The sequence below is a fragment of the Narcine bancroftii genome, chromosome 14 (genome assembly GCF_036971445.1).
Source record: "Narcine bancroftii isolate sNarBan1 chromosome 14, sNarBan1.hap1, whole genome shotgun sequence".
Lineage (NCBI taxonomy): Eukaryota > Metazoa > Chordata > Chondrichthyes > Torpediniformes > Narcinidae > Narcine > Narcine bancroftii.
This window is the reverse complement of record NC_091482.1, coordinates 67,073,450-67,100,992: the sequence shown is the minus strand read 5'-3', so window position 1 is coordinate 67,100,992 and position 27,543 is coordinate 67,073,450. Positions and strand designations below refer to the sequence as shown.

At 41.9% G+C, this 27,543-nt stretch overlaps 2 protein-coding genes across 12 annotated transcripts in view; both read right to left on the bottom strand.

Moving 5' to 3' along the window:
- chd2 (chromodomain helicase DNA binding protein 2) overlaps positions 1–22,817 on the bottom strand; it is a 112,393-nt gene extending 89,576 nt beyond the window's left edge. For 8 of the 10 annotated variants that reach the window (XR_011349011.1, XM_069912168.1, XM_069912166.1 and 5 more), the window contains exons 1-2: positions 22,560–22,814; positions 22,142–22,392 (exon numbers count right to left, since the gene is read on the bottom strand). Coding sequence is in view for 7 of the 10 variants with exons in the window: in XM_069912168.1 (XP_069768269.1) it covers positions 22,142–22,392; positions 22,560–22,568 (260 nt within the window). In the remaining 3 variants the exon portion in view is untranslated. Of the gene's footprint in view, positions 1–22,141; positions 22,393–22,559 lie in introns of all 10 variants that reach the window. The other 2 variants (XR_011349013.1, XR_011349012.1) reach the window with 1 other exon arrangement.
- Positions 22,818–26,812: 3,995 nt separating this feature from the next.
- The window catches only part of ctc1 (CTS telomere maintenance complex component 1), a 67,993-nt gene continuing 67,262 nt past the window's right edge, over positions 26,813–27,543 (bottom strand). Inside the window, exon 24 of one of the 2 annotated variants that reach the window (XM_069912174.1) lies at positions 26,813–27,303. In XM_069912174.1, the coding sequence (XP_069768275.1) occupies positions 27,158–27,303 (146 nt within the window). In that variant the 3' untranslated portion in view covers positions 26,813–27,157. The remainder of the gene's footprint in view (positions 27,304–27,543) is intronic. The other variant, XM_069912175.1, reaches the window with a different exon arrangement.

The window sequence follows — 27,543 nt, the reverse complement described above, 5'->3', positions numbered from 1 at the left end:
AGTGACGAGTTGTGAAGGGATAGCAAGGGATCCAAAGGAGATTCAGATTTCAGATTTGTCGCATGCAACCCTGAGATTCTTTTTCCTGTGGGCGAGGCAGAATTACCACTTATTGATAGTGCAACAAAAAATTGTACTCAAGAAGATATGTATTCATGTAAACAATGAAGTCCCTGATTAAGTTTGTTGTTGAGCAGTCTGATGGTGGAGGGGGAGCAACTGTTCCTGAACCTGGTGGTGAGAGTCTTGAGGCCTCTACACCTCTTTCCTGATGGCAGCAGCGAGAACAGAGCATGTGCTGGGTGGTGTGGATCCTTGATGATTGCTGCTGCTCTCCGACGGTAGCGTTCCCTGTAGATTTTCTCGACGGTGGGGAGGGTTTTGTCTGTGATGTCCTGGGCTGCGTCCACACCCTTTTTGCCGAGTACCAGATCAATCGAAAGGAGGAGAGAGAATTTTTAATTTTTTTTAGATTGAACCGTCAGAGGTCAACTCAGCTTCACGTACATACCCAACCCACCATAATGAATCCAATCCTACCACAAGCTCAAATATCTACAATTGTTTTGCTACTCTGACAGACTCATTAATGCAGCATGTAATCATTTGTCTCAGCCCCCCATGTTCACATTTCCAACTCCTAACATTCAGTCCTCAACCCTCAGCTCCAGCTTATTTATAGAGCCAGCAGGTGGCTGTCTTAATCATGAGGACTTCTCATTTTCCAAAGCCAAATTAGCCCTAACCAGGCCTATAGTTGGGACATGAAGGCTTAAGGTCCACGCATTGTGAAAATAATAGCAATTTCAACCATCAGCGTGAAAGGGTTCAGACAAGCTCATTGAAAATAATGGATTGCCGCACGTGTCGTTCTGACATGGAAGTTCTTGGTCTGAAAGTCAAAGGTTTGGTCAAGGATCACAAGTACTGCAGTTTCTTCAGCACTTTTGTATACTGCTGAATTCTCCAACATTTTTGCATATTGCATCCGACACAACATCTGCAGTCATTCTTGTTAAACTTTATAAAAGCATTAGAGCTTTCCTAGCAGTTATTGCAGATGTCAATGGACCTCCAACAACCCTTGCTCATTATTCCCCTCTCCTTTAAAGTTGTTGACCAGCTCTATTGGAATCTAAAATTATTTCTACAGGAGGCTCTGAAAGTTCTGACCTTTGGAGTTTTTCTGCTGTTTTCAGTAGCTTTAGCTTCAGATCAGAAGGCTCATGGGTTTCATTTAAAAAAACAGCAAAAAACATGCGATGTACATGTGTGGAAAGAGTGATTTCAACATCCCTTGAAAATATTTCAGTAATTGACACAGCTTCAGAAACCACCACCGTGAAATTCTTCACTGTGGAAAATCTGTCCAGCAGCACAAAGGTTTACATTATTGAACGTAACTTTTATTGCGTGAATGTTTACATTGGCCTCAACCTGAATTTCTCCAGCACTTTTACTTGATATATTTAGTGACGCTCTATATTTAATTCAATTAGTTTACAATTATAGATTTTTGTTTAAATCACAAGTGCCTGTTAGGCTGCAAGTCTGAACTTTGGTGCACATGTACATTATACAATGTCTATGTAATATAGTAAATCCCCCCTATCCAGCACTTATGGGGATTGGTGGATGCTGGATAAGTGAACTTTCTGGCTGATTGAGTCTGCGTGATTGGCAAACTCACTGCTAGGGTGAACCAATTTAAAACTTTTTGCTGTTTCTTGAGGCCGCCAGTTGCTTGAAACTCAGATAACGAGGATTTTATAGTCAAAGGTTTTAAAATAAATGATGAGAAAATCAATGACCAGATTTATTTTGAGAAAAGGTCCTAAATGGGGCCAACAAATTTCAGAGCATTCGGTTTTAAAAAACACCAAAAGTTATCTATAAGGCAACATCAAAAAATCTGGCCTTGACATGAAGAGGATGTGTTGAAGCTTTTGCAAAGCATGAAGTTAGGTTAAGTTGCCAGGAACAGATGATATTTACCCAAGCCTACTATGGGAAGCGAGGAGAGATGGCTGAGCCACTGGCGGTGATCTTCGCATCATTACTGGGCACAGGAGAAATGGAGGGGATTGGAGCATTACAAATAGTGTTCCCCTGTTCAATAAAGGATGCAGCAATAACACACAAAATTAGAGACCAAGTCTTACTTCAATGGTGTGAAGCTGTTGGAGAAGATCCCGAGAGACAGGATTTACGAGTATTTAGACAGGGCCATAATCTGATTTAAGATAGTCAGCACGGCTTCGTCAGGGAAAGCTGCACCTCAGGAGCCTGATTGAATTCTCTGAGGATGCAATATTGATGAAAATACAATTGTGGAGATCATGTATATGGATTTCAGTGAGGCATTTGATAAGATTCCCCATGAAAGGCCAATTCAGACAGTAAAGAGGCATGGAATCCAAGGAGGCCTTGTTTTGTGGATACAGAATTGGCTTGCCCACAAAGGCCAAGGTGCATATAGAAGGCTCATATTCTGCATAGAGGTCGGTGACTAGTGGTGTTCCACAGGGATCTGTTCTGGGGACCACCCCCCCCCCTCAGCCCCCACCCCAACTTTGTGGTTTTTATAAATGACCTGGACGAGGAAGGTTGGTGGTGTTGTGAATAGTCGAGAGCAGTGGTTTTCAATTTTTTCTTTCGTTCCACTCACATACCACATAGCCATAGGAGTGGGAAGGGAAGGTTGAGAACCACTGCTCTTGATCCAATTGTTACTGAAATATTTTGCTTGAGAAAAATTGTCATTGGCCCATTTCCTTTGGAGATATGAAACCCTGCACATAATGAGCCAATTAGATACAGAGGTTCTCAACCTTCCCTTCCCACCCACATACCACCTTAAGTAATCCCATACTAATCACAGAGCGCCAATGGCATAGGGAATACTTAAAGTGGGATGCGAGAAACCACTGGTCTAGAGGGTTGCCAGAGATTAGAAACGGACCTTGATAGAATGTTGAGCTGGGCTGAGAAGTGGCGGATGAAGTTTTAACTCAGAAAAGTGTGGTTCATTTCAATCGGTCAAATTTGAAGGGATAGTCCGATGTTAATGGGAAGATTTTGAACAGTGTGGAAGAACTGAATGATCTTGTGACACTCACAGCTGCTGCAGAGTTTAATAGTGTTGTTATGATGGCATATGGCCTGTTGCCCTTCATTAATCTTAAAATTGAGTTCAAGAGCTGTGAGGTAATGTTGTAGCTGTACAAGACCTTAGTTAGGCCCCATTTGGAATATTGTCTGCTCACTGCAGGATATGCAGAAGAGATTTACAAGGATGCAGCCTTGAGGATAGGTTAAGTGAAATTGATCTTTTCTCCTTGAGGTGACAGAGGATGAGGGGTGACCTGATAGAGGTGTGTAAAATGGAGATCCACTGATCATGTGGTTGGCCAGACATTTTCCAGGGCTGAAATGGCCAACGTGCAGGGGTATGTTTTAAGGTGCTTGGAAAGAAGTACAGGGGGATGCATGGAGTGGAGAAAGGTACAATAGGACCTTTTAAAAGACTATTAGATAGGTACAAAGAAAACCTGAGGGCTGTGCAGTAGGGAAACTATATAGGCAGTTTATTCCAACTGCACAGCATTGTAAGCCAAATAGTGTGTATTGAGCTGTGGATTTCTACGTTTCAAGAAATGTTTCAGCAATCTGAATTAATCCCACGGTCATTATGATGCTGGATGGCAGGGCATAGAGTTGTTACAAGTTATTTAATAACTAAACACATCTTGCCCCTTTTTGAGCTGAAGGAGAAAGATCACACTTGAAACACTGTTCCAACGAGAGGTTCTTTCAAATAGCAATAGCTGAATTGACTGCATAACTACAAAAGTGAACATGGGGAGCTTTAGACAAACTGTAACTCAAAGCCCTTGGGTGCTGCACAAAGATTTTTTAGTCCCACAACACAGGTTGGGAGATGGCAATAATCAGTCAAAATCCAGCTTCTGAGAGAAGTTGACCTTCAATCTCAGTTCTGAAAGGCATTTTTATTCTTCAATTTTTCTGCTAAGGTTGAGGTTCTAAGTTTAAATACAGAAAAATCAGCACAGGAACTTAAAATGTAAAAGGATATAGGTTCAAGTTAAAACCCAAGTAGGAATGAAGTAATTTTCTATAATGCACTAGATTGATCTGCATTCCTGAGTTCTGATGAAGGGTCTTCCACTTGAAACATTAATGGTTTCTTTATCCATAGATGATGCCTGCCCAGTTGAATTTTGATCTGACACCGCAGAATTGGATAAATACACTGGACAACAAAGATTTTGCTTCCTGAACACCTTTTTGGGTGTATTTTATAAAATTTGAGCTGCTGATCACTTAAAATTTTCCTATCACGTAGCATTTGCTTTTAGATATAACCTATATTTGTGAATTCCTGTCATATTTTAAGTCTACTTTAAGCATGCAAAACTATGAAGTGAAACCTGTCATTGAATATTAATCTTCTGCATTTGCACTTGGACGTCTTCCCTGCCGATCCTTGGTGCAGTCAGTGACATTGCAACCATGGAAAAGTGGTATCAGTGCAACTGGAATCCATCAATATTGTTGGACACTGACATGAGAGGCATCAGATGCTGAGTACAAATGAAATTCAGCAGCAAAACGTTTTTGGGTCAGTTGGTCTAACGCAATGTGTCCGCGCCATGATGTGATTAAACCTGCTCAATTCAATAAAAGTTAATTTAATGTTTCCCCAACTTCCTATGTGATACAGCAAATCTGAAATTATTTTTGTTTTCAGCTTGAAGTTGTCTATCATAATCTCCACTTTTTCTTTCGGGAAGCAAAAGTTTTGAAAATATGTTGTTCAGTGTTATTGAAGAAAAAGCCTCATTGGCTCTGGGTAAATCATCAAGAATTAGAATAAACACAAGCAAGGTGCTGGACAATTCTCAGTATAAAGTCTTTGTGCTTAGTGCCCCAGAGATGGTTCCTCCCATGTTCCCAAAACATACATATTCTCCCCCCCCCCCCCGACACGTGTGCACACACACGCGCACACAGGGATTTCTCTTGGGTGGAATGCTAGTTGGGATCTGTGGACAGAACAGCACGAAATATTCCAAAAGCAGCAAGCAGCGATTAGGAGACAAAGAAATGGGCTGGAAGTGATGGTGTATTGGGTTTATTTATTGCTGCATCCACTACCAGAGCTGGCTGAGTCACTCGGAGGAAGAACTAGTCCCAGTGCCAATTCACCCACGTAAACACTGAGAGAATATTCTTTAGACGAAAAGTCAGGCAGGAAATCGTGACAATTTAAATGACTGGAAAAAATTAACTTTTCAGAGTCCATCTTGCCATTCAGATTCCACATCTTACTGTACTAATTAAGATTGTTCTCAGGAGGAATGAGCATCGTTAGGTTTTCATGCCTGAGAATCAGTCAGAAGATTTAGACAATCAGGCTTCAAGAGAAGTTTTTGGAAAAAAAAGAGAGGGGGGGGGGTGGGGGGCAGCAAGGATGATGGAGTGTGGAAGCTCGAGTGTAGTCAGTTTTTGAAATTCAGGGTTAAAATCCTTAAATGGAGGAAAAGTAGAGAAGAATTTACTAAAAAATTCTTATCGCAAAGGAGCCAAGATTGACAAATTAAAGGATAAAAATTATTGGCAATGGCTAAGCAGGTTTTGTGAAACTTCTTTTACTGCCAAAAAATCTTGCTTCAAGACTTTCAACCTCAGTTATGCAACTGGAAGAATAAAATATCCTGCAGTAGGGCTATGGTAGCTTTTTTTGATACGAATATATGGGCTGGCACAACATTGAGGAACGAAGGGCCTGTACTGTAGTGTACCATAGTGCTCTATGTTCAAGCATATTTTAAAAAACATGGGAGAGAGGATCAGAATTACTTTCACATAGCTACAGTGACTGGATTTAGGCCACACTCTCTGCTACATTATATTTTACAATTTTTATGCTAACTTTAAACAAAAGATCACAAAATACACATACAAATATTTCCACCACAAAAATATATACAAAAAGTAGTAACTTTCAGAATCAATTTTGTTTAGAATGGTTCCACCTCCCTCTTGAACACGTATATTATTTTCAAACAATCTCCAGTGTTAAAGCATCTCAAATATTAATTCAGCTGGAAAACTCAGGAGAAACTTCTGAGTGTGCCCCTATAATCACAGTGAAAGGATGCTGACGAGATGAAAATGGTCTCCACCTGATCATTAAGACCAGGAAATTAAGTTTTCCTCATTTCTGAAGCACCTCATCGAGGAATCTCTCTTCATTCCAAATTAATTCCCTTACACAAAAATTCATCCTTGCAAAGCTCAATCCAAAGAACATGATGTGATTTCTGAAAGGGTTAACCGTGGAATTTTAAAAGAAAAAATGATCGTGGAAATGGCTTTAGGGGAAATACTCTGATATTTACACTCCACATAATCAGAACTTACAAACCATTTTAATAACCAACATGCTGTTTACTTTCTGCATGCTGTAAGGTGAGCTGTCAAAGCACCCTCTGCAGACAGGAATGGACACGACCCAACATACGGAGGAGTGGTCGACATTCTCATCAGATAAACTGATTTTTTTTCCTCCCCCGAGAGTGAAAAAAAATTCAAAGCTGTTAATTTGTTGAGGCCATCAGACACTACTATTAATTAAACTGATGACTTTCACATAAATGCTGTTACAAACAAGCACTGAAAAATGTAAATTTATTCAAAAGAAAGCCAGTTGTAATTATTACAAAGATTATTTCAGCTACAATGTTTAAAAGAATCTCTTGTTTGCCAATAAACTGTCCAATGATAAGCCTGCACACGGAACAGCAGATCTCGTCTCACGACAAGATGGCAGCACTGAAACCCAACTGCTCCAGTTTCACATAGTTCCAGGAATCTTGGTATGCTGCCAGGTTCTCTCGCCATTTTACAGCACCCTACTTCCACCATCTCAGAGCTAATCCATCCCAATCAAATCAATGACATTCTCCTTAACTGAAGGTGTGTAACAACGGCCAATACTCAGTTCCTTAAATCAATAAAAGGATTCAGGGAAACAGAAAAACTGCAAATGCTGAAATCTTCAGTGATTCTCGTCTTTATTTTCCTCTTTCTGTCAACTATTCTGTTAGTCAAGGCTCACTTGAGCTTCAAAAATCAGATGGCGACAAAGACTTTATCAACACCAAATCGTATAGAGAACCCGACTCACAATGTTCCAACTGACGATATTTTGAAGTTACGATGGTCAAAAACCTGTACTTTTGAATTCAATTACCGACATTTCTCTGCACTTGTGATATGCGATGCAGTGATTGCTCTCCCTGGCCACCTGTGCATCCAAGCACCCGATCGTAGGTCCTCTCCTCGGCCACGCATCCAAGATCCCGATGCACCACCCACCACGTGTCCAATGGTTAATTTTAGTGCAATGCTTCAAATATTCTTCAAGCCGAGTGTGCTTTCAGCTGTGTACATTGCAGTAATGTTTTTTCCAGTATAAATGGCTTTTAAATAAAGGTTTTCAGCGTTAAATAAAAACTGTTGTTTCGATTCACAATAATTTTGACTTACAATGCAAGTCACAGAACCAAACCCCATCGTAAGTTGGGGTCTACCTGTGCCGTGGTCTGTTTTCCCTGTTGAGAACACCGAATCAACCAAGAGGACAGTTTTAGTATACAAGATTCATCAAAGGTGAGCTACCTTTATTGCGGGACCACCACCGAACGCTGTAAGAAAGGACATATTTCAGTCGCATATGAGGACTCTTGACACCTGTGCTTGCTACTGAAGATGGACTGAATATTGAATCTTCGACGACTTCCATTTTGGCAGAGATGTTCTCAGGACCCATAGCTTGGGCAAGATTGGAGAGGTTTCGATGAAAACATCAATGATCTTCATTTCTCATGATTGTTCAGTGAACTCTATTGAAAACTGTTAATTAGTAAACCTTGGAAGGACAAGAGTGGCTGTGATGCAGTCTCACCAGGACAGATGGCCAACTTGGTAAGTGGACAGTGTCTGTGGAATAAAAGCGTTAATTTTTCAGATACAGGCTGCTTCATTGGAATTTTTCCCCCAGCTCTGAAAAGTTGACCCAAGACATCGGAGCAGGAGTCGGCCATCCGGCCCATCGAGCCTTCTCGCCATTCAATGAGATCATGGCTGATCTGATCTCCACCCACCTGCCTTCCCCCCCCCCCACCAGATACACCACCCTCTGGGAAAACAGTTCCTCCTCATCTCCATCCTAAATCTACTACCCTGAATCTTGAAGCCATGTCCACTAGTTCTAACCTCCCCCACCAAAGGAATCAACTTGCTGACCTCAATCTTATCTACACCTTTCATAATTTATCTTTCTATAATATCCCCTCTCCTTCTTCGGTCTCTCCTTCCACACAGGTTGCTTGACTCAGCTTTCACCATCTGCAGTTTTCCGCAATACCTGCACAGTTCAGAGAATAACTTGAATTATATGTTGCCCATTCCTTTGTCCCTGAACAGAGGAGGCAGTCAAGCATATCAATAGGTATAGAGTCCCATGTCAGCCAGACCCAGCATGGTACATTTCTTTCCCAGAGCAAGCGTACCTTGGAATTTCAAATTTCTTGTACTCATTTTAATTAAAAATTGACATTAATTTTTAAGAATTTAGACATACAGCATGGTAACAGGCCAATTGGGCCCACGAGTCCCTGCTGCCCCAATTTGCACCCAATTAACCTGCATCCCCAGTACGCTTCGAACGGTGGGAGGAAACCGGGGAAAACCCATGCAGACACGGGGAGAACATACAAACTCCTTACAAATGGCGCAGGATTTGAACCTCGGTCCCAATCGCTGCCGCTGTAAAGGCCATGCACTAATCTCTCTGCCTACTGTGCCGCCCTTAAATACAGTGAACTCCTTTTACTCAGTAGCTCAATGAATTCTTTTAACAAGTGAAGCACCCCCACTTATAGACCTGGACTAGAAACAAGGCCATGCGGATGAGGGCCACGTACACACGAGAAACCCAAATTCCACGGCATAGTGAGGAGCAGCAGCGAGTCTTTGTATAATCGGTTAGTACTTTGAAAGGCACAAGTTCTGATGGATGTTCCTCACCCCCAAATACCATCTTGCTCCCGCCTTCCAGATGGTGTACAATCACACTGAATCAATCACACTTCTCTCCAGAACACTGTGTCTTTCATTTGCTGAAACAAAGACTGTTTACTGTAGCCCATTAGACACTGCAAACAAAATCCAATCCACAAAAACAGAATGAAAGGTTAAAAAAAATCCCTGTGTACAACCTTGTTCCATGGAGCAGATTGGATTCTAAAATGAATTCTATTGAAATAAATTCAAGATCTGAAGAAAGCAAATCTAATCTGTACATATAATCCCTGCTAAAGCAGCGTTATTTGAATAGTAATTTAAGGCAATGTACATTAGATTCTAGTAGTGCATGAACAGTTTTGTTCCAAAATAACTAGATAACCCGATCCTGAAGTCCTGACACTAAGCCCCAAGTGCTGTTATTCTTTAATTCATGGAGCTCCCAGCAGAGCGGGCATTTACTGCCAACTTCTAATCATCCATGCACTGAGGAGGGAGTAAAGCAGTCAAGTAAATTGGTGAGCTGGAGTCACCAATAGACCAGACCAAGGATACCACTTGGCTGGATGAATATTTGCTCCCATCTTCAGAAAGGTTTGTGTTACTTCAGAGAACATTTACATTTACAATTTTAAACTTGCATTTTTAAAAAAAAACACATTATTCTACCTGAATATGCCTGGGATTGTCTGATGTCAGAAGCTAAGCAGGCTCAGGCCTGGTCGGTACTTGGAGGGGAGACCGCCAAGGAACACCAGGTGCTGCAGGTTTCTGTGAGGGGTGCTGGGTAAAGTGGCGACTCTGTCAGCCTTATGGTAGACAAAAGTAAAAAAAATTCAATAAAAGGATTCAGGGAAACAGAAAAACTGCAAATGCTGAAATCTTCAGTGATCCTCGTCTTTATTTTCCTCTTTCTGTCAACTATTCTGTTAGTCAAGGCTCACTTGAGCTTGAAAAATCAGATGGCGACAAAGACTTTATCAACACCAAATCGTACAGAGAACCCGACTCACAATGTTCCAACTGACGATATTTTGAAGTTACGATGGTCAAAAACCTGTACTTTTGAATTCATTACCGACATTTCTCTGCACTTGTGATATGCGATGCAGTGATTGCTCTCCCTGGCCACCTGTAGTAATTACGTGACAATAATGGCACCTTTACCTTTATTGGTATTCATTTTAATTTTTTTTTAATTTATTTCTTCTATTGGTTTCTTGAATTCTGGATACCAGGGGTTTTACTGTACTGGGGCCTATCAAATGTGAGGTAGAAATTAGAACATCTTCCACCTCCTTTCTAAATGAAAAATAAGACAACAAAAGGACCAAAGTTGCAAGATTCCTGCATCATAAGGTAGCAACCATTTATCAAGTACATTACACTGAACAACAATATACTAGTGGGCAAAATATGACCAAAGACAAAAGAGGAAAAACCCAACACCCAACCAATTTTCCCTTGCAACCGTGTCTGCCTGTCCCGCCTCGGACTTGTCAGCCACAATCGAGCCTGCAGCTGACGTGGACATTACCCCTCCAAGGAAAGGAGTGGGCAATATACTAGTAGACAAAATATGACAGAAAGTCACAAAAAATAGATTACATCTGAGAAAGGGTACATGGTTCAAACGCTAGATATTCATGGTGAAGTAGTGAATGGATTGGACAATGGTTGGACAGGAGAAGCCAGTGAGTGGTTGCTCATCAGATTGGAGGCACGTGACTAGTGGTGTGCCTCAGAGATTGGTACTGGGTCCATTGTTGTTTGTTATCTCTATCAGTGATCTGGATGATAATATGGTAAATTGGATTAGTAAATTTGCAGATGACACTGAGATTAGAGGTGTTGTGGCCACGTTTTCAAAGCTTGCAGATGGATCTGGACCGGCTGGTAAAGTGGGCTGAAAAATTGCAGATGGAATTTAATGCAGACAAGTGCGAGGTGTTGCATTTTAGAAGGACTAACCTAGGTCGCACATGCACGGGAAATGGTCGGGCACTGAGGAGTGAGGTCGAACAGAGGGATCTGGGAATACAGATGCATAATTCCCTGAAAGTGGCGTCACATGTGTAAAGAAAGCTTTTGGCATATTGGCCTTCATAAATCAAAGCACTGAGTACAGGAATTGGGATGTTATGTTAAAGTTGATTAAGACATTGGGGAGGCCAATTTTGGAGTATTGTGTACAGTTTCGGTCTCCTAACTACAGGAAGGATTTCAATAAAAGAGAGAGAATGCAGAGAAGATATATTAGGAGGTTGCCCGAAATGAGTTACAGGGAAAGGTTAAAAAGGTTAGGACTTCATTCCCTAGAGAACAGAAAAATGAGAGGTGTCTATAGACAGAGTAAATGCAGATAGGGTTTTTCCACTGAGGGTAGGTGAGATACAAACCAGAGGACCTGGGTCAAGGGTGAAAGGGGAAAAGTTTTGTGGGAACATGAAGGGGAACTTCTTCACTCAGATTGGTGGAAGTGCAGAATGAGCTTCCAGCGGAAGTAGTCGATTCTAGCTCGATTTTAACATTTAAAGGAAATTTGGACAGCTACACGGATGGGAGAGAGGAATGGAGGGCTTTGGTCAGTGGGATTAGGCAAGAAAAAGTGGTTCAGCACAGACTAGAAAGGACATACACAGTGGTCTGTTTCTGTCCTGTAATTGTTCCCTGGTTCTAGGATAAGAAAATTTTAAGGCAATTGTCATGATCAACCACTATAAAATACACCCAAACATGTTCAAGTTGCAAAATTTTCATTATCGTGAGTAATCTAATGCCACGGTTCTGTAGAGACTAGTGACTATTTAAAAATTCCCATTACAATGAGCAATATTCATCCTCCCTTCCTGAAGATGTCCAGTCATCACCTTCATGCTCATTCTTACTTGCTGGGTCTTCCCCACACTTTCCTTGTATTTCAAAAGCTGTTCATGCTCCTGATGGATACCTGAAGAGGCACATCAGAACTGCCACACTTCACTTGCGAATCTACCAGCGATCGGAACTAGGGAAAATCAAATCCTGCGCTGTAAAATTTGTCCGTCCTCCCTGTGTTTGTGTGGGTTTTCCCTGGGGTTTCTGGTTTCCTTCCATCGTTTGAAACGCACAGAGAGTTGTAGATTAATAGGGCAGCACGGACCTGTTACTATGCTCTATGTGTAAACTGTTAAAAATTCTGAAATCTGAACTTCAACGTTGACTATCCTACCAACTACAAAATACATGTTAGGCGAGGTAAAAAGAAAACAAGGCTTTTATTTAAAGGTGCAGTGGGCCCCGTTGAGAATGACTGATGTACTACATCGTGTTCCTGTGTGGGCTTCTCTCTATCGGACAGACTGGAAGATCTTTTCACTGAGCACCTTCACTGTGTGTGTGGCAATAGTGGGGGGGTCTCCCAGTGGCCAACCATTGCAATTCTGCGCTCCACTTCCCACTGACGTGTCTGTCCATGATCTCATGTCCTGCCAAAAATAGGGCCACCCATAATTTGGGGGAACATCACCAAATATTCTGTCTGGGGAATATCGACTTCTCTGCTTTCCATTAGGGCCACTTCTGTCTCCCTCTCTTGGTCTCTTTTTCTCCAGCTCTGAACTCCCTGCTATCTCCATTCATCCCCCCAACACTTCTCAGCTTTTATCTCTTGTACCCTCCCAGCCTGTGCTCCGTAACCTGCCCCTCCCTGCACAATTTTATTTAAGTGTCTGTCTGCTTTACTCACACCTTGATGAAGGTAATGCATCTTTATCTGTGTGAGAAAAAAATGCTGCGTGACCTACTGAGTTTCCACAGCATTTAGTGTAAACCACAATCACTGTGCCTGTAGACTTTCTTGTTTAATAAAACCGCAAGTCTTGTTCACAACAAAGCAAATGCATGACACACTTGGAAAGCAACAGTATTGTTGGGGGAGGGGGTTGTGGGAGTCATCTTGGTATATTGTACAAATCACAGATGCACAAATTTGGTTCAAATCTCTTGTAAATAATAAAAGGAAGTTATTGCCAGATATATTGTTATTAAAGGCAGAACAATTTAATTTTCCAAATTACAATAATATTGATTGCATATTTTCTGTGCATTCTATCAATGCATACTTGTTAGGTGTAAATTATTTTAATAGCATCTTCTGCCACTCTGCAAACTAACAGCTGTCTTAATTTGCACAGCTGTGTTTGAACTGTATTCATTTTATGTTTTAAGCATCGTATCAAGGGTTTCTCAGGATTGCAAATCAGTCAAAAACAAAGTAATTATGGATGTTAAAATGGCACCTTTCTCCAAATTCCTTCAATATAACCCTAAAAATCTCTGATAAAGGATGGCACAGTTAACTTAGCAGTGAGCGCAACGCTGTTACGGTGCCAGCGATCGGGACCAGGGTTCGAATCTGGCACTCTCTGTAAGGAGTTTGTACCTTCTCCCCGCGTCTGTGTGAGGGTTTCGTCTGGGTGCTCCGTCCGGTATCCTCCCACCGTTCAAAACATCGTCAATTGGGCAGCCTGTTGCTGTGCTTGGTCTACATTTAAAAATTTTAAATTGTGGAATTTGCACACACTTCTCCTGACCAAGTCCTCCACCAACCTAATGATGGACTGGCTGGTCACTAAATTGCCCCAACTGTGCAGGTGAATGATAGAATTTTAAGGATGATGAAAATGGGACAAGCCTCACTGGGTGTTGGATGACATGGACCAGATGGCCAAAGGGCTTATTTTGAACGTATGACTATAGGAGCCCCATCTAATGCCTAGTGTATTTATGCTTCACTCCTGGGATGCTCATAATGGAAATAATTAATTTTCAAACTTTTTTAAAAACTGGCTCAGCAGAAAACAGTATTAATAAAAATCCTTCATTTGTAACCCTAACCAGGTATTAATAGGTAGGTGGTCAGGTTTTAAGAGGGAGAGAGAGTCTGGCAATTCGAGTTTTGCCCAGCAAAAGCAGTCGACAATGTTGGACCAAAAGGTAGTGCTGGGCATCACAGGCAAAACCCTCCCCACCATCGAGAACATCTAAAGGGAACACTGCCGTCACAGCAATCATCAAGGATCCACCCCACCCAGCACACACTCTGTTCTCGCTGCTGCCATCAGGAAAGAGGTGTAGGTGCCACCACCAGGTTCAGGGACAGCTGTTCCCCCTCCACCATCAGACTCCTCAACCACAAACTCAATCAGAAACTCATTTAAGGATTTCCTTTTGCACTTCGATTTTTTTTCTCTCTATTGCACAGTTTCCTTCAGATTTAAGGATGGCTAGAGAACTAAAGGGTTAAAAGAAATTACTGAAAACGAAGCCTCAGAGATTAGAAAATAAAATCAAACTGTCTACATATCAGTAAACCTAGATCATCAAACCACAAGGGTAAATGGTGGGCAGAGCTCGCTGCAGGATACTTGACGCAGTTTCGGAAGTTGAACATATAATCACGTGAAACGTAACAAAATATGAAACCGGACTAGATTTAACGGGGGGGGGGGGGGGGGGGGGGGGGGGGCTACTTCTATGTATTAATTCAACAGACTGGAAATGTACTTAGAGGGGCAGCTTCCTGCATTCATCCATCTCTGATGACCACGGTGGTTGGCAGAATCACAAACACCAATGAGGAAGTGTACAGGAGGGAGATGGATCAGCTCGTTGAGTGGTGTCACACCAACAACTCTGCACTCAACGGCAGCAAAACCAGGAGACAATAGTGGACCTCAGGAGGAAGTTGGGAGAACATGATCCAATCCTAAGAGGGCTCAGTAGTGGAGAGGATCAAGACCTTAAATTCCTGGGAATCAATATCTCCAAGGATCTGTCCTGAAGCCTTCATGTCGATCCAATCACAAAGAAGGGTCGCCAGCAGCTATATTTTGTGGGGTTTTTCAGGAGATTCAGTTGGTCACCAGAGAAGCTCAAAAACTTCTGCAGGTGGACCGTGGAGAGCATTCTGCTGGTTGCATCAATGTCTGGTGCGGAGGTGCTAACTCAGGACAAGAAAAAACTCCAGAAGGCTGTCAACTCAGCCTACGACATCACAGGGACAAGACTTCACTCCATTGAAGACACTGTCAAGAGGAGGTGTCTTAAGAAAGCATCCTCTATCTTGAAGGGCCCTCATCATCCAGGCCATTCGCTGCTCACCCTTCTACAATCAGGAAAAAAGGTCCAGGAGCCTGAAGACGAGCACTCAGCAGCACAAGGACGGCCTCTTCCCCTCCGCCATAGATTCCTGCCTTACTTTGACTTTTCGTGACCTATTTTTCTACGGTGGTTTATATGAATGTTTGCACTGTGACGGTGCCATAAAACAACGAATTTTGTGACTTGCTCATGACAAATTCTGATTCTGATCTGCCAAGCTCTTTCAGGCAAATATTTTTTGGTTTTAATTGCTAGATCTTGAAATGAATACTCAAAACTCTTAAATACAATGACATATTTATGCTCACTTAAGCAAATTACTTTCAAACTGCTCACCTATTTTGTTTCAGCTCCACTTCATTTAATGGACTGATTCACCTGACCTGTGGCAAGTGCAACCAGACCAGCAGTATAGCCATGGAAAACCCTGTCACTGTGCTACTTATTTCTGCCTGTTACCCAACACCATGGAGAAGTTAAATAACAGCAGCAACTTGGCTGCCTGGAAGTTGCCAAAATTCTGCGTTCACATCTCCAACTTGCTGGCAGTCGGGGCAGGAATTTTCTGCCAGTTCTTCTAACTCTACCGGTTTGAGCAACCAAGACATCACAAGCAGTTGGTGAATTTGTGAACACTGCAGAACCGCTTAGCCATTGGAAATTTTCTTTCGGCTCTGGCCCTCTTAGGAGTCTGCTGAAAGTTTAGGTGCCCCCTCCCCTGCAAAGCAGTCAAACCCTTCTTCCGTACTTCTACCGACTGCCTCAAAACCAGAAATATTTATGATTTCAGTCCACGCCCCCCCCCACATATCTTCTATAAATGTGCTGTGACTCCCTTTGAGAATGGCTGATTTAAACTATGAAATTGTGAAGTGACAAAAAGTGTCAGTGCTAACTTTTAGTTCCCTCACTCTGTATACGTTCAGGACTCTCTTCCCCCGATGTAGTTGCACAATAGCTGAAAGGGGTCATGTGTGCCCCAGTGAATCAAGAGTTCTGTGTGCAATGTGATGATTCAGATACCACTGCCAGATACTCTGTTATCAGCAAGCAATGAGCGCTGGTGAAAAGGGCTTGTTGCAAGGAAAACATTAACATACACAGTAAGAATGCTAGGTTGGGCATGGAATGGTCCTTGAAGGAGGCAAAGTAAAATGTTTTACTTTGAAATGAATTGCCGTATAAATAGACCAAATCACTAGTCTCAGCCACCGTGGCTAAATTAAACGTTATATGCCTCAGTAAAACTGGATGGATACATTTTTTTTGGCCCCAAACACTATAGAGAACCTTGAAGATGATATGCAAAATAAAATTACTGAGCCTGGTTTACTGACTGTATTGCTAAATACCCCAAAACGACAGGTAAGGCCGCTAACACAGGTGGCTGGGCAAAACCTAACCAAGAAATCAGCAGGGACTAGGCCTAACGGTTGGTGGTGACACTATTACAGCGGCAACAATCCGGAATAGGATCGAATCCAGCGCCGTCTGCAAGGAGTCTGCACTTTCTCCCCATGTCTGCGTGGGTTTACCCCAGGTCCTCTCATCCTCCAAAACATATGGAGTTGTTGGTTAATTTGGGTGTAATTGAGCGGCAAGGGTTTAACTGCTTGGATTCTGGCCGTTTTAAACTTTTCATTAGACAGTATATACTCCGGACCGGGTCCATGGGTAAACTACAGTTTGAACACCAATACAAACAAGCTGGTGGTTGGGTATAAAACCAGTCCTGGAAAATGGGGAAGCGGAATGCTTGTTGGTAGTACTTGAAAACAAGGACATAGAGTCCAACGAGTTAAATGGCTGAAATTGGGTGACACTGTGCTGTAAAGAAATAGATAAAACTTCCAAAGAGAATATGCAGGAAATAGAATCTGGAAAATATAACAATTATTTCATCCTCTATAGTTAACGTGAGCCCTCTTTCATGGAAGGGGTTAAACCTGCCTGCATTTGCACACAATAGCTGGAGAGAGGTAACCAGCTGTCCAGTTGCATCAAGGAATACATCTGGATCAATCTGTCTTCATCATCCCTGCAAGCTCATTTGTGTGAGCTCAAAAGCGGTGGCTCTAATGTAGGAACAGAGGAAACAACAATCATGGGACTCAAAGGGTGTTCTCCCTCCTTCCCCAGGAACCTCTACGTTGGTCTCGAAAATTGCTAAAAAGCAGAAATACTTAATAGGGTTCCTTGAAAATATAAAAATCAGGTCATCAACTCAAGCTAACAACAGGATCACATCTGCTCCCACAGTAACTACAAACTGGCAAAATTAAAAATGAAATTAAATACAAGAGTTTTGGGAAAAGCCATAAATTCATAGCTGATAAGTCTGAGGGATTCTGCTTGCCATGATGCAAGCCCAGCAAGAATTCTCAGCTAAATACAGAGGCTTGCTTGACAAGGGAGGCTTTCAGAGGCGGTGCTGACGTCAGTCGAAGCGAGCTCTGCTGCAGGCAGTTTTGTTACTACGCTGAGAGCCAATCAAATTCCAGAGCACAACCTTTGAACTCAGCTACATCATCACCAGCTTCCTGTACTTCTTAACTACACTATGCAATGCAGTATGTCTGTCTAGTTATGCAGCGTAAAGCAGAGCCATTTTGTCTCTCTGAAGTTGACTGCAGCTGACTAAAAGCATTCAAAAAGACAGCTATACTATCCTTTTAAACCACTCATCCCTGCCTTCAACTTTCTCATAATGATCATATGCATGCACACAAGATTCCAGCTAACCATATAGGTTAATTTGTTGGAAGAAAACTGGCAGAAACCCCTTAAAGAAATGTTAAAAACATGTTCTTGATAAGTGATTTCTACCTTCATAAAATGGCTGCCAAATAAACTGACAGGATCCCAATGCAAACACATGAAAGCAAAATAACTATTTTGGACAAAGAGCACCTATCCCTAACCATAGACTACCCAACCAAATTGTATTTCCATACTGACAATAAAATAACCAATTGTATAATACTCTTAACACTTATATTTAAACAAGTTTCCCTGAAACAACGTTCTGTTAACAACACAGAAATTAAACATTCTATTATTGCTCCATAGACGCCATTTCTGTAAACTACCAAATGGAAAAAAGTTTGATTTCCATTTACAACTGGAATCTATGCAAGGAAAACTGGCATTTATTTTAATAAATATTTTATTCCTGCCCACAAATGTACATCATTCAGTTTTAATTCTCAGCCAATTTCAGGGCACCACCCCCCCCAAGAAAATCCTTCTTCTTAAATGCTTTGACTGCAAAACCATACTGGGCATCATGCTTCATCTTTAATTCCAAAGCACCTAGAATCCTATTCAAATCAAATTTTAACTCTCACTCAATGATCCAACTTCAAGAAATCCATATATGCCTTATATAAGTCTCAATATTTCAAAGCCTTCCAAACAATGAAACAGCAGTGCTCAAAAAAGCATGCAACAACTGGTTTACTGGTGAGGAAACTTGGAAATCTCCAACCATGTAACAAATGCCACAGTAACAATTCATAAAATAGTAACAAAGCAACTCAAATATAACGCGTGTCCAAATCTCAAACAATGCCACAAATCCAGGTGGTGATAAAAGTCTTTGCCACAAAGTTGAAATTCATGGAGGTATATTAAAACTGCTTCTGAGGCAAGTTGCACATTTTTCTGAAAACATGAATGATCAGTAAAATTCCAGTCAGAGGAACAGCCAGGTCCAAAATCTCCAATTATTTCATCAACATCGCTCGTTGTACCTGACCCCTGAGAATCTGGGAAAGGATGTAGGGGTCTGAGGGCCAACATTTTAAACCCCCTGGTCCACTGCAGTGATGTTTTGTCACAGAAATGCACCTCACTAACTACAGGAGCTTGTTAGAGGTTGTGTCTGCAACTGGAAAACATGAAAACTCCAAGTATAGTTTTGTACAAGGAAGGGAGAGATTTATTTTTCTTTGACCGCACCAACGTTGTCCCCTCCACCCACCCAACACAACTAACTAATGGGCATAAATGAAGTTCCTTTCTGTTGGACAATACGCAAATTTGATCATGTTCACACACAAATTTCAATCCTCTTCTAAGGCAATTTAGGAATCACCGTAATTCAGCAACATGGATGATTCCATTTTATATGTCTTCAAACATCTCAACAATTAAAGGAAAAATTTTACTTTTAACAACAATGGAAATTCATGGCAAACCTACCAGCAACTTTCAACATGCAAGCTGTCTTTGCACCTTGTGCTCCTCTCAAAGGTTATGATGGAAACAGCTTCCTTTAGCTCATTTTTTTTTTACCATAAGGTAAATGGCATGGTGTAAAGGTGACTGAAAATTTCGACTTACCACATATTGAGGAATGAATAGCCTTCACGTTAAGTGTTCTACACTGAAAGTGGGTTGGTTAGGAGGTCTTTAGATTTTAGACATACAGCCCTTGCGGCCCACCCAATTGACCTACAAGCCCTGGTACGTTTTGGAGGGTGGGAAAAAAACAGAGCCCCCGGGGAAAACCCACACAGACCAGAGAGAACACACAAACTCCTTACAGACATGGCAAGATTCGAACTCGTGCCGCTGCAACAACATTGCGCTAACTGTGCCTAGCGTAGCAGATATTCTAAATAACAATACCCTGAATAATGACTCTTTGCAACAAGTCATCTGTCTAACTGAAGATAGTGAAACGCAACTTTCTTTAAACCCAAAGCAGCAGCAGCTGGCAAACATTTTAAGGTGATGTAATGATGACACCAGAATCCAAGGTATGTAGGGAAATTTTATTTATACTTTTCTTTAAAAAAAAACCAAGCATCTTCTCAACGAATGTTCATGCCTGCACCTTTTTGGAGCGGTGGAGCACAGGAAACGAGATTATTGGTGGTGGTCAGTTTTGGAATAGCAGCAATTTTGCCCAATCGGAATGCCCAGATGCTCCCATTGCAAACCCAAGTCAACCACAGACAACGTTCTTCCCTTCTCTGAGGCGGAAGTGGCACAACTGGAACCAGTGTTTTCTCGCATATATTTCAAATCTACCTTGGAGAACATAGACATCCAGAGGGATGGATGGCCTATTTCACGCAAGTGACATAGAAATTTCAATATCGTTGGTAGTTTTTTAAAAAAAAAGATCCTATCAACTCAAAGGTTTTTCTTTCCATCCAAAAAGATGACCCGACCAACTCAGAAGCAGAGGGGACAAAGATAATTCAATGCTTCAAGTCAATGGACATCCATAAATCCACAAACGGAATTACAATAAAACCCCCTTCATTAATCAGGGAGTGAAGGGCAATTCTGTCAAGTGACGACGAGGACCTTGTCAGGGTGCTGAGTAGGTCCAGAGTGAAAGCTGTCCTACTGGGGGTCCAAAGGGCAAGCTTCATATGGCAGCAATGCAAAATTAAACCCCAGGCAAGGACCCAAGGGAATCCACCAAAAGTTTATACTCAAAAATTTCCATGGTGGACATGCCTCTCCAATATTCACAAAAATAAAGAGGTATTACTATTGAAAACCACAAAATTCAGACCATACCTTTCTTAATGTAAATTATTAAACAGTTGTCCAAGTAGACCCTTTTGTAAATGATCTGGAATCTCAATTAATAATGCCTTAAATGGTATATGTGGATGACAGGTGGGAAATATTCAAGGATTCCATTAAAAACTGTAAATAATAAAGGTGGATTTCAAATATCATTTAAAGGAGGTTTAAATTTAAACTAGCACATCAAAACTCAATGCAATTTAAATAATGTTCGTTTATAGCTAGGTCACTGCCAGATCATTATTTTTGTTTTAAAGATACAAATTTACAGCAAAATATTCTGCATCCAGGTCACCATCTTTCCTATTAAAAGGACCACCTGTGGCCAGGTGTCTGGTAGGCAATAATATTCATGGACCTGTTAAAAGTTCAACAATTCATCAAAGTTTCAGGATCTTTCAAAGCAAAGCTTGAATTTCTTTGCAAAAATCTTTATTTTTGCAGTACAAGTGCCTCTTCTGCCCACTGTCTTGAAATAAACATGCACCTCTCCATAAAGCACAATGGGTGTCAAACCTTGCAAAGGAATTAAAACCATGAGAAAACTTTGAAGTTTTTAAAGGCTTATTCAAGATAATAAAATCTTTTCCATCAAGACCAAAGCCTTTTAGTGGGAGAGAACGTGGATGCAGAGCAGAAGGAGCCCAAGCCTGTAGAATGTACCTTATTATTTCAGTCCAGGAGATCGAGAGAAGAGCATGGTAAACTTTTCACCAAATTGTGATCAAAATTTACAAAATACCCCAAGACATAAAGTGAAATGGAGTGGTGGAGGTGAAAATAGAGAGCAAGAAGCAACTTTCCAACAGGCACTTCTTAATTTATCTCTAAATATGAATTTTTTTTCATTCATGCAACTTTTTGTAGCCTCTTATTTACTACAATTTACTTCTATGGGTTTAGACGGACACCCATCCTCCAATTCTCCAACCCGTCTGCATTGTCAGTAAAATGGTGCATTGCAGTAACAGCCAGCACAAGGTCATCTTACAGCAACATGAAGGGAAAGAATATAATCTTTGTATTAACATCAAATCAACGAGAGAGCAGCATCGATGGCCTTGCCATGGATTTCCATGGCTTAATCGAGGCCCAAATGGCATATCCTAAGTTGGAGAAAGTGCGATCCACAAAAACAGGGTGGGGCTTTGAGAAATCTCAAGGTCATCGATTAAACCTTGGGTCAGAAAGGGGAGAATGTGCTTGGGACAAGCAGGGGGGGACAGGCATCGGTGGCAAGGTCAACAATGCAGAACCCCCCAAAAGACCAGGACGGAGAGAGAGGGAGGGAGGGAGAGGGAGGGAGGGAGGCAGACAGACGCTGAGCTCGTACCTGGAAGCGTTGCTGCGATCGGAGCCGTCGTCTTCTGGGCTCTTGTGCTGGCTGGACATGGTGGCGGGGTTCGGCAAGTTTGGGGGCTCGGTGCGGTCCCGGGCTCCACGTGGACGGGCGGGGAGGGAGCGCCGCTCCGCACGGTCAGGGCGGCGACTCAGCAGCTGCCCGCGGCTCGACCGGCCGAGCCCTGACGCAGCCGCGGCCACATCGGTGAAGCCCTCCACTGCCCGGTCGCCCTCCGACAAGCTCTGCACAAGAACAAGAGGAAGAGGGGGGAAGAGACGGGGCCGGTCACCACACACGGAGCGACTCCCGCAGCTCAACGCCAGCCCCCAACCCCCCCCCCCCACCCCTTCTCGACCCCCTCGCTCCCAGTCAAGAGGCCGTGGGGGTCCGGCCATCCCGGTCAACGTACCTGCTCCATGGAGGGGGGGGGGGGGGGGGGGCTCAAGCTCGTTTCCGCACCGTCGACGAAACTTCGCCAAAGCGAAACCTCGCTCTCAAAAAAGCTCCCAAAAGTCCAAGAGTGGGGGGGGAAAAAAATCACCCCCCCCCCCCCCAGCCCGACCCCCGGCTCCCGACCCCCGCGCCGAAAGCGCACAAAGTCGCTCAAAAATGGAGGTGCGCCATGGCTGCAAAGCTCCCGAACAACGACATCTGCTCGGCGGAAAGGGGGGGGGGGGGGGGGGGGGGAGAGGGAGGGAGGGAGGGAGGGAGGGAGGGAGAGAGGGAGGCCAAAAGGAAAATCGGGAGAATTGACTAAAAAGCACCGCGGGGCTGGCGGACGGGGCGGCTGGGGGGGCTTCTGTGCCGCCCCCAGGGCTGGAGCTTCGGCTCACACACAGGGAGAGAGAGAGGGAGGGGGGTGGGGGCGCAGTTGGGCTTTTACCGTGGTGGAAGTTGGTGAAAAGTTGCATTAGGTGTGCTGGAAGTGCCGTGAATCTCGCCCCACCGCCGCCATAGACCTTCTCCTCCCTCAAGCGCCCAGGCTCCCTTTGATTGACAGCAACGACGTTGCGAAATAATTGCAACATTTTCCCTCCTCCTCCTCCTCCCCCCCCCCCCCCCCGACCCGGACTCAGGTGCTGGTCCAAGGCTCCAGACTTACCCCCACACTGCACATGCCCACTGTGGGGATACAGGCAATGTCTCAACCAGGAGACCCCCCCCCCCACCTTGCTATTTTTCTGTCGATCTTCCCCCCCCCCTTGTTTTTTTCCCAACAATTAAATTACATCCATAATCAGAAAAAAAATAGTTCCTCTCGTGGCCGGAAATGGACTTACAAGGATTGTTTTCTTCATGAAGATAAGAATGGAAGGGGGAAATGGAATTTAAACATGGTGGGAGGGAGCAGCTTCTATTCAACTCGTGATCAAGTCACATGCAACCCCCTGTGCTTCAAAGATTGGCTGGTATTTTTAATGAATGGCAAAGAAGTCCATGTTTTTCCATGAGGTCTTCTCTAGAAATAATTTAGTATTTACCCTCGTTCTTACTGCTTCAAGGAGTACTTTTTTTCTGTTCTCTTCCCCCAAAACACGGACGAACATTTTTCGGTTTCCAGAAGTTTTGCGATTCCCTCAACTTTGGGCAGAATGGCTGAAAAGGATGAGGAGACTTGAAGCAATGGATTCCAATGGGTTGTCCATGATTTAACAATCCTCAACCTTCCAGCCGATGACCCAATGGTCAAAAATAATCTTCCACGGCCACATCTTTAAAGCCAACCGATCGAGTTTCTCAGGCATGGCATATTGGTTCCACTCATGCCCTCGCGTTTTTACAATGCTAATTGTCCTGCTGGCATGAAGCAGTTCCTCGTGTCCGCTGAAGGAACGCCTCAGGTCTGGTACCTTCTGAGGAGCTGATAGAACCAACTGGTCATATTCAGACCATCCTCCTACTAATTACTGTAGATGGCAGGCCAATGAGAACACATGTCCAAGAAAAAAAGGGACAAAAAGAAAGCCAATCAGGGGCACCATTGATGTCTCAAAAGTTTCCAGATGCAGATCTCAGTTTGGATTTCTCAACTTTGGTCCATTCTTCCAATGTTGGCCATCTTCGGTTTACATCAAATTTGATAGGACCCAGAGTTTCAAGCTGATTCTTTGTCTTCCCAATATTCAAAGGTCATCGGATGTTGTGAAGTTGATATGTTGACCGTGATCAAAGAGGGAAGACCATTCACTTCATTCCTCGTCAAGCTCATCATCACATTCAAAGAAACTGCTTTCTATAATGAATTTTCTGTCAAAGCACAACTGAAAATTCCAAAAAAAAAGCCCTCCACTTTTCAACTGGACAATCCTTCATGAGCAAAAGGTAAAAAGCAACAAATTTGCAATGTTTTAAATGCAACCAATTATAAATCTCTCCCCCAAAAAAAGCTGTTCCAAAGATGATTGAGAAACATTGATTGGCAACTTCCAAAATGATTATGGACAAATTCAAGAGCACCATGTTGTAACAAGCAACAAGTATTTTCCAAAATAGCTTAATGAAGTGGCAACAATTGGCAACGTTTTTTGCAATTTAAAACACACAGAATATGAATGTACAAAACGTCATTTGCATAAATCCTGAAAGACTAAATGGATACAATATTTTCATTTTCTCCTCATTCCAACACATACATCGTCATTTAAGGTTTGATGGATCTCATTTTCAAATAATTAATATTCTTCAAGACAAAAAAAACCCAAAATCCAACATGAATTGGTAAAGCCCAGCAGAAAACCAAGATGACAAAGCTTCATCAAAAACCAAGGTCGTTGGATCAAACACAATCCATTTATAAACCATCTCACCCAAATCCATTGGAAACCACCAGACAACATTGCTTTCACCATAGCAGCATTCAACAGCATAATATTCCAACAAATTACATTTTCAAATTTTTGTTACATTATGTATTCTTGCATTGCAATACTTAAAAAGCAATGTTCTTCATTGGTCAAACAATTTGAATGCCTGAAAGTTGTGAAATATGGAGTAGTACAAGCATTCTTTTTCAGGTATTCATGCTCAGTTTTTTTTATTCATTCTATCTAAGCCTTCCGCATGATACCCATTGCGTACCCTTCCAGGAAATAAACTTTAACCAGTCCCAAATTTGTTTGACAATGTTAGCCCCTGCACTATCAGTAATAAACCCTTCTCAAAACATGACAAAGAAATAGAAGAGTAAACCAGTGAATCCACCCCCTGATACCTACCCTGTTATTCAATAATTCCATGACTGAACTTTTACCTCCAGATCCCTTTCCTCACTTAGACCCTATATCACTTTATCCTGTCTTCAATGCCTGTATCCTTAGCAAACGAGACTCCACAGCCCTCATGGTAGTGAATTCCAAAATTTAACCCATTTTCTATTTCATAGAAGGGAAATGGTTTCCCGTTGGAACAGTCTGTTGATTAGGCTCTTTTTAAAATTGGAATGGCAAGCAGTTGAATACAGCTAATACTCATTCCACATTATCTCAGTTAGCAATGAAACCTCCAAACTTATTTCAAGGTAATAATGCTTAATTCTCTTCAATCTACCAAAACTGGAGGCACTCAAGCTGAATTCTTTAAAATAGTACAGGGTACAAATTCCTGAAGGTTAAAACAATTTAACAAAACCTCCAGCTGGAGATACATTAACATGACGACACTGTATGGGTATTAGCAACCTAAGAGAGTTTTAAGTTTCATTAAATGATGGCTCAATTGACTCCTGAAACTAACATCTTTTTTAATAAATATAAAAGCAAATCCATAATAGTGAATGAGGCACGGTTGCCTCCAAATAAGATTCCTAAATCAGTTCTAGAGTAAGGTGGCATACCAACTTTATTCAGGTTCACTCTTTCAAATTTGCTCCCCAAAGTTATTAATTCACATATAGTATTCAGATCAATGCGGGCAAGGAATCCAAAGGCGCTTTATTGTGCAAGTTGTCAAACACTCCTTTCTAAAAACAGGCAATATGCTCAAAATAGGCCTAAAAATGAAGACTTGAGGCAACTTTCCAACTCCAATTTGAAATTCCCTTTCAATCTACACACCCATACTCTCAAGTGGACACTTAAGCAGAACAGTTGTGAAAAATTTAGATTTGGGGAAAATCACATTTTGTGTCCACCATTTGCCAGTACGTGTGCTAAAGCTAAATAAAAACATGAACTGATCTGATGTTAACTGAAAACTGACATAGCACCTTCAAAGACAAAAGACCACCAAAAACAGTCAGGATGTCAGGCTGTTTAGTCAGATTGAACCAATTCATTTTAATTTTTGTCTACAAGGATTTCCTAAATTGTATTTCCATCATAGTATTCAAAAAGACACAGACCTATCCTCACAAAAGGAATTTCTCTGTTACAGCCTCATCACCCACCATGTGATTTTATGGGGTGAAGACTAAAGAGTTCGGAAGGAAGTAACCACAACACAGTCAATGGTCACCCAAGTTGTAATTGGCAAAATAACTTATTGTGGAGGCTCAAACAGCTCTACCCGAGCTGAGACAGAAACTTTCTCATTCTTACATACTGGCTGAAGTAGTAATTACAAACTATCAGCTATTGTAAACCAATGTATTTTCCTGCACCAGTGGCCTAAAATGACAATATGGGAAACAATTTAGTATAAAATAAGAACAAAATACACAACTAATTAATGGTGAAATAAAACTGGTTTATTTTCAAACTAATATTCTACACAAATATTATTTAAATGAATGATAGTAAAGAAAATGTCAATTTTTTTGCAGTGTAAAATACTGCATATTTGATTTCATGGAGCTATTATTGATTACACATTTCTTTGTTACAGTATATTCAAAACCAGCAAATTTAAATGAGAACAAAGGTGTTTTCTCCCCTCAGTCGGCTGCGGCGTATCAACGATTTCACAGTTTGCCACACTTTGTAAACATCGACAATCACTTCTTATTCAATTCACGCGTGGGATTATTTCTTGGTCTACAGCGGCACAAGTCATTGCACTCCAACAACCATGCTATTGGTTCAGTCTGTCCTTTCCCAAGTGGCAAAGCATTCGATAGTCCACTTCCTTTATGTCCAAACAAGTCAAAGACAAGGTAGGTGCCATCTTGGTGCTATACTGGTGATCTCCACATTTCAATATCCTCATATGAAAGGTTTCTTTTTAAGAAAGAGAAAATCTTGATGTTCATATGATATTGGCAATGCAAGGAAAGCACGATTACAAAACCATTACGACAATATACAGAACTAAAGAGCATATTCCATATTTTCTGATGCTACAGGAACAAAACTTATTTTAGTCTGATTGAACTCTGCTTTTTGCTTTTAATGAGTAAATCCAAGAGTTATGCACAGACTTACTTTCCACCACTATCAAAGTCACAAACATCTTACCTT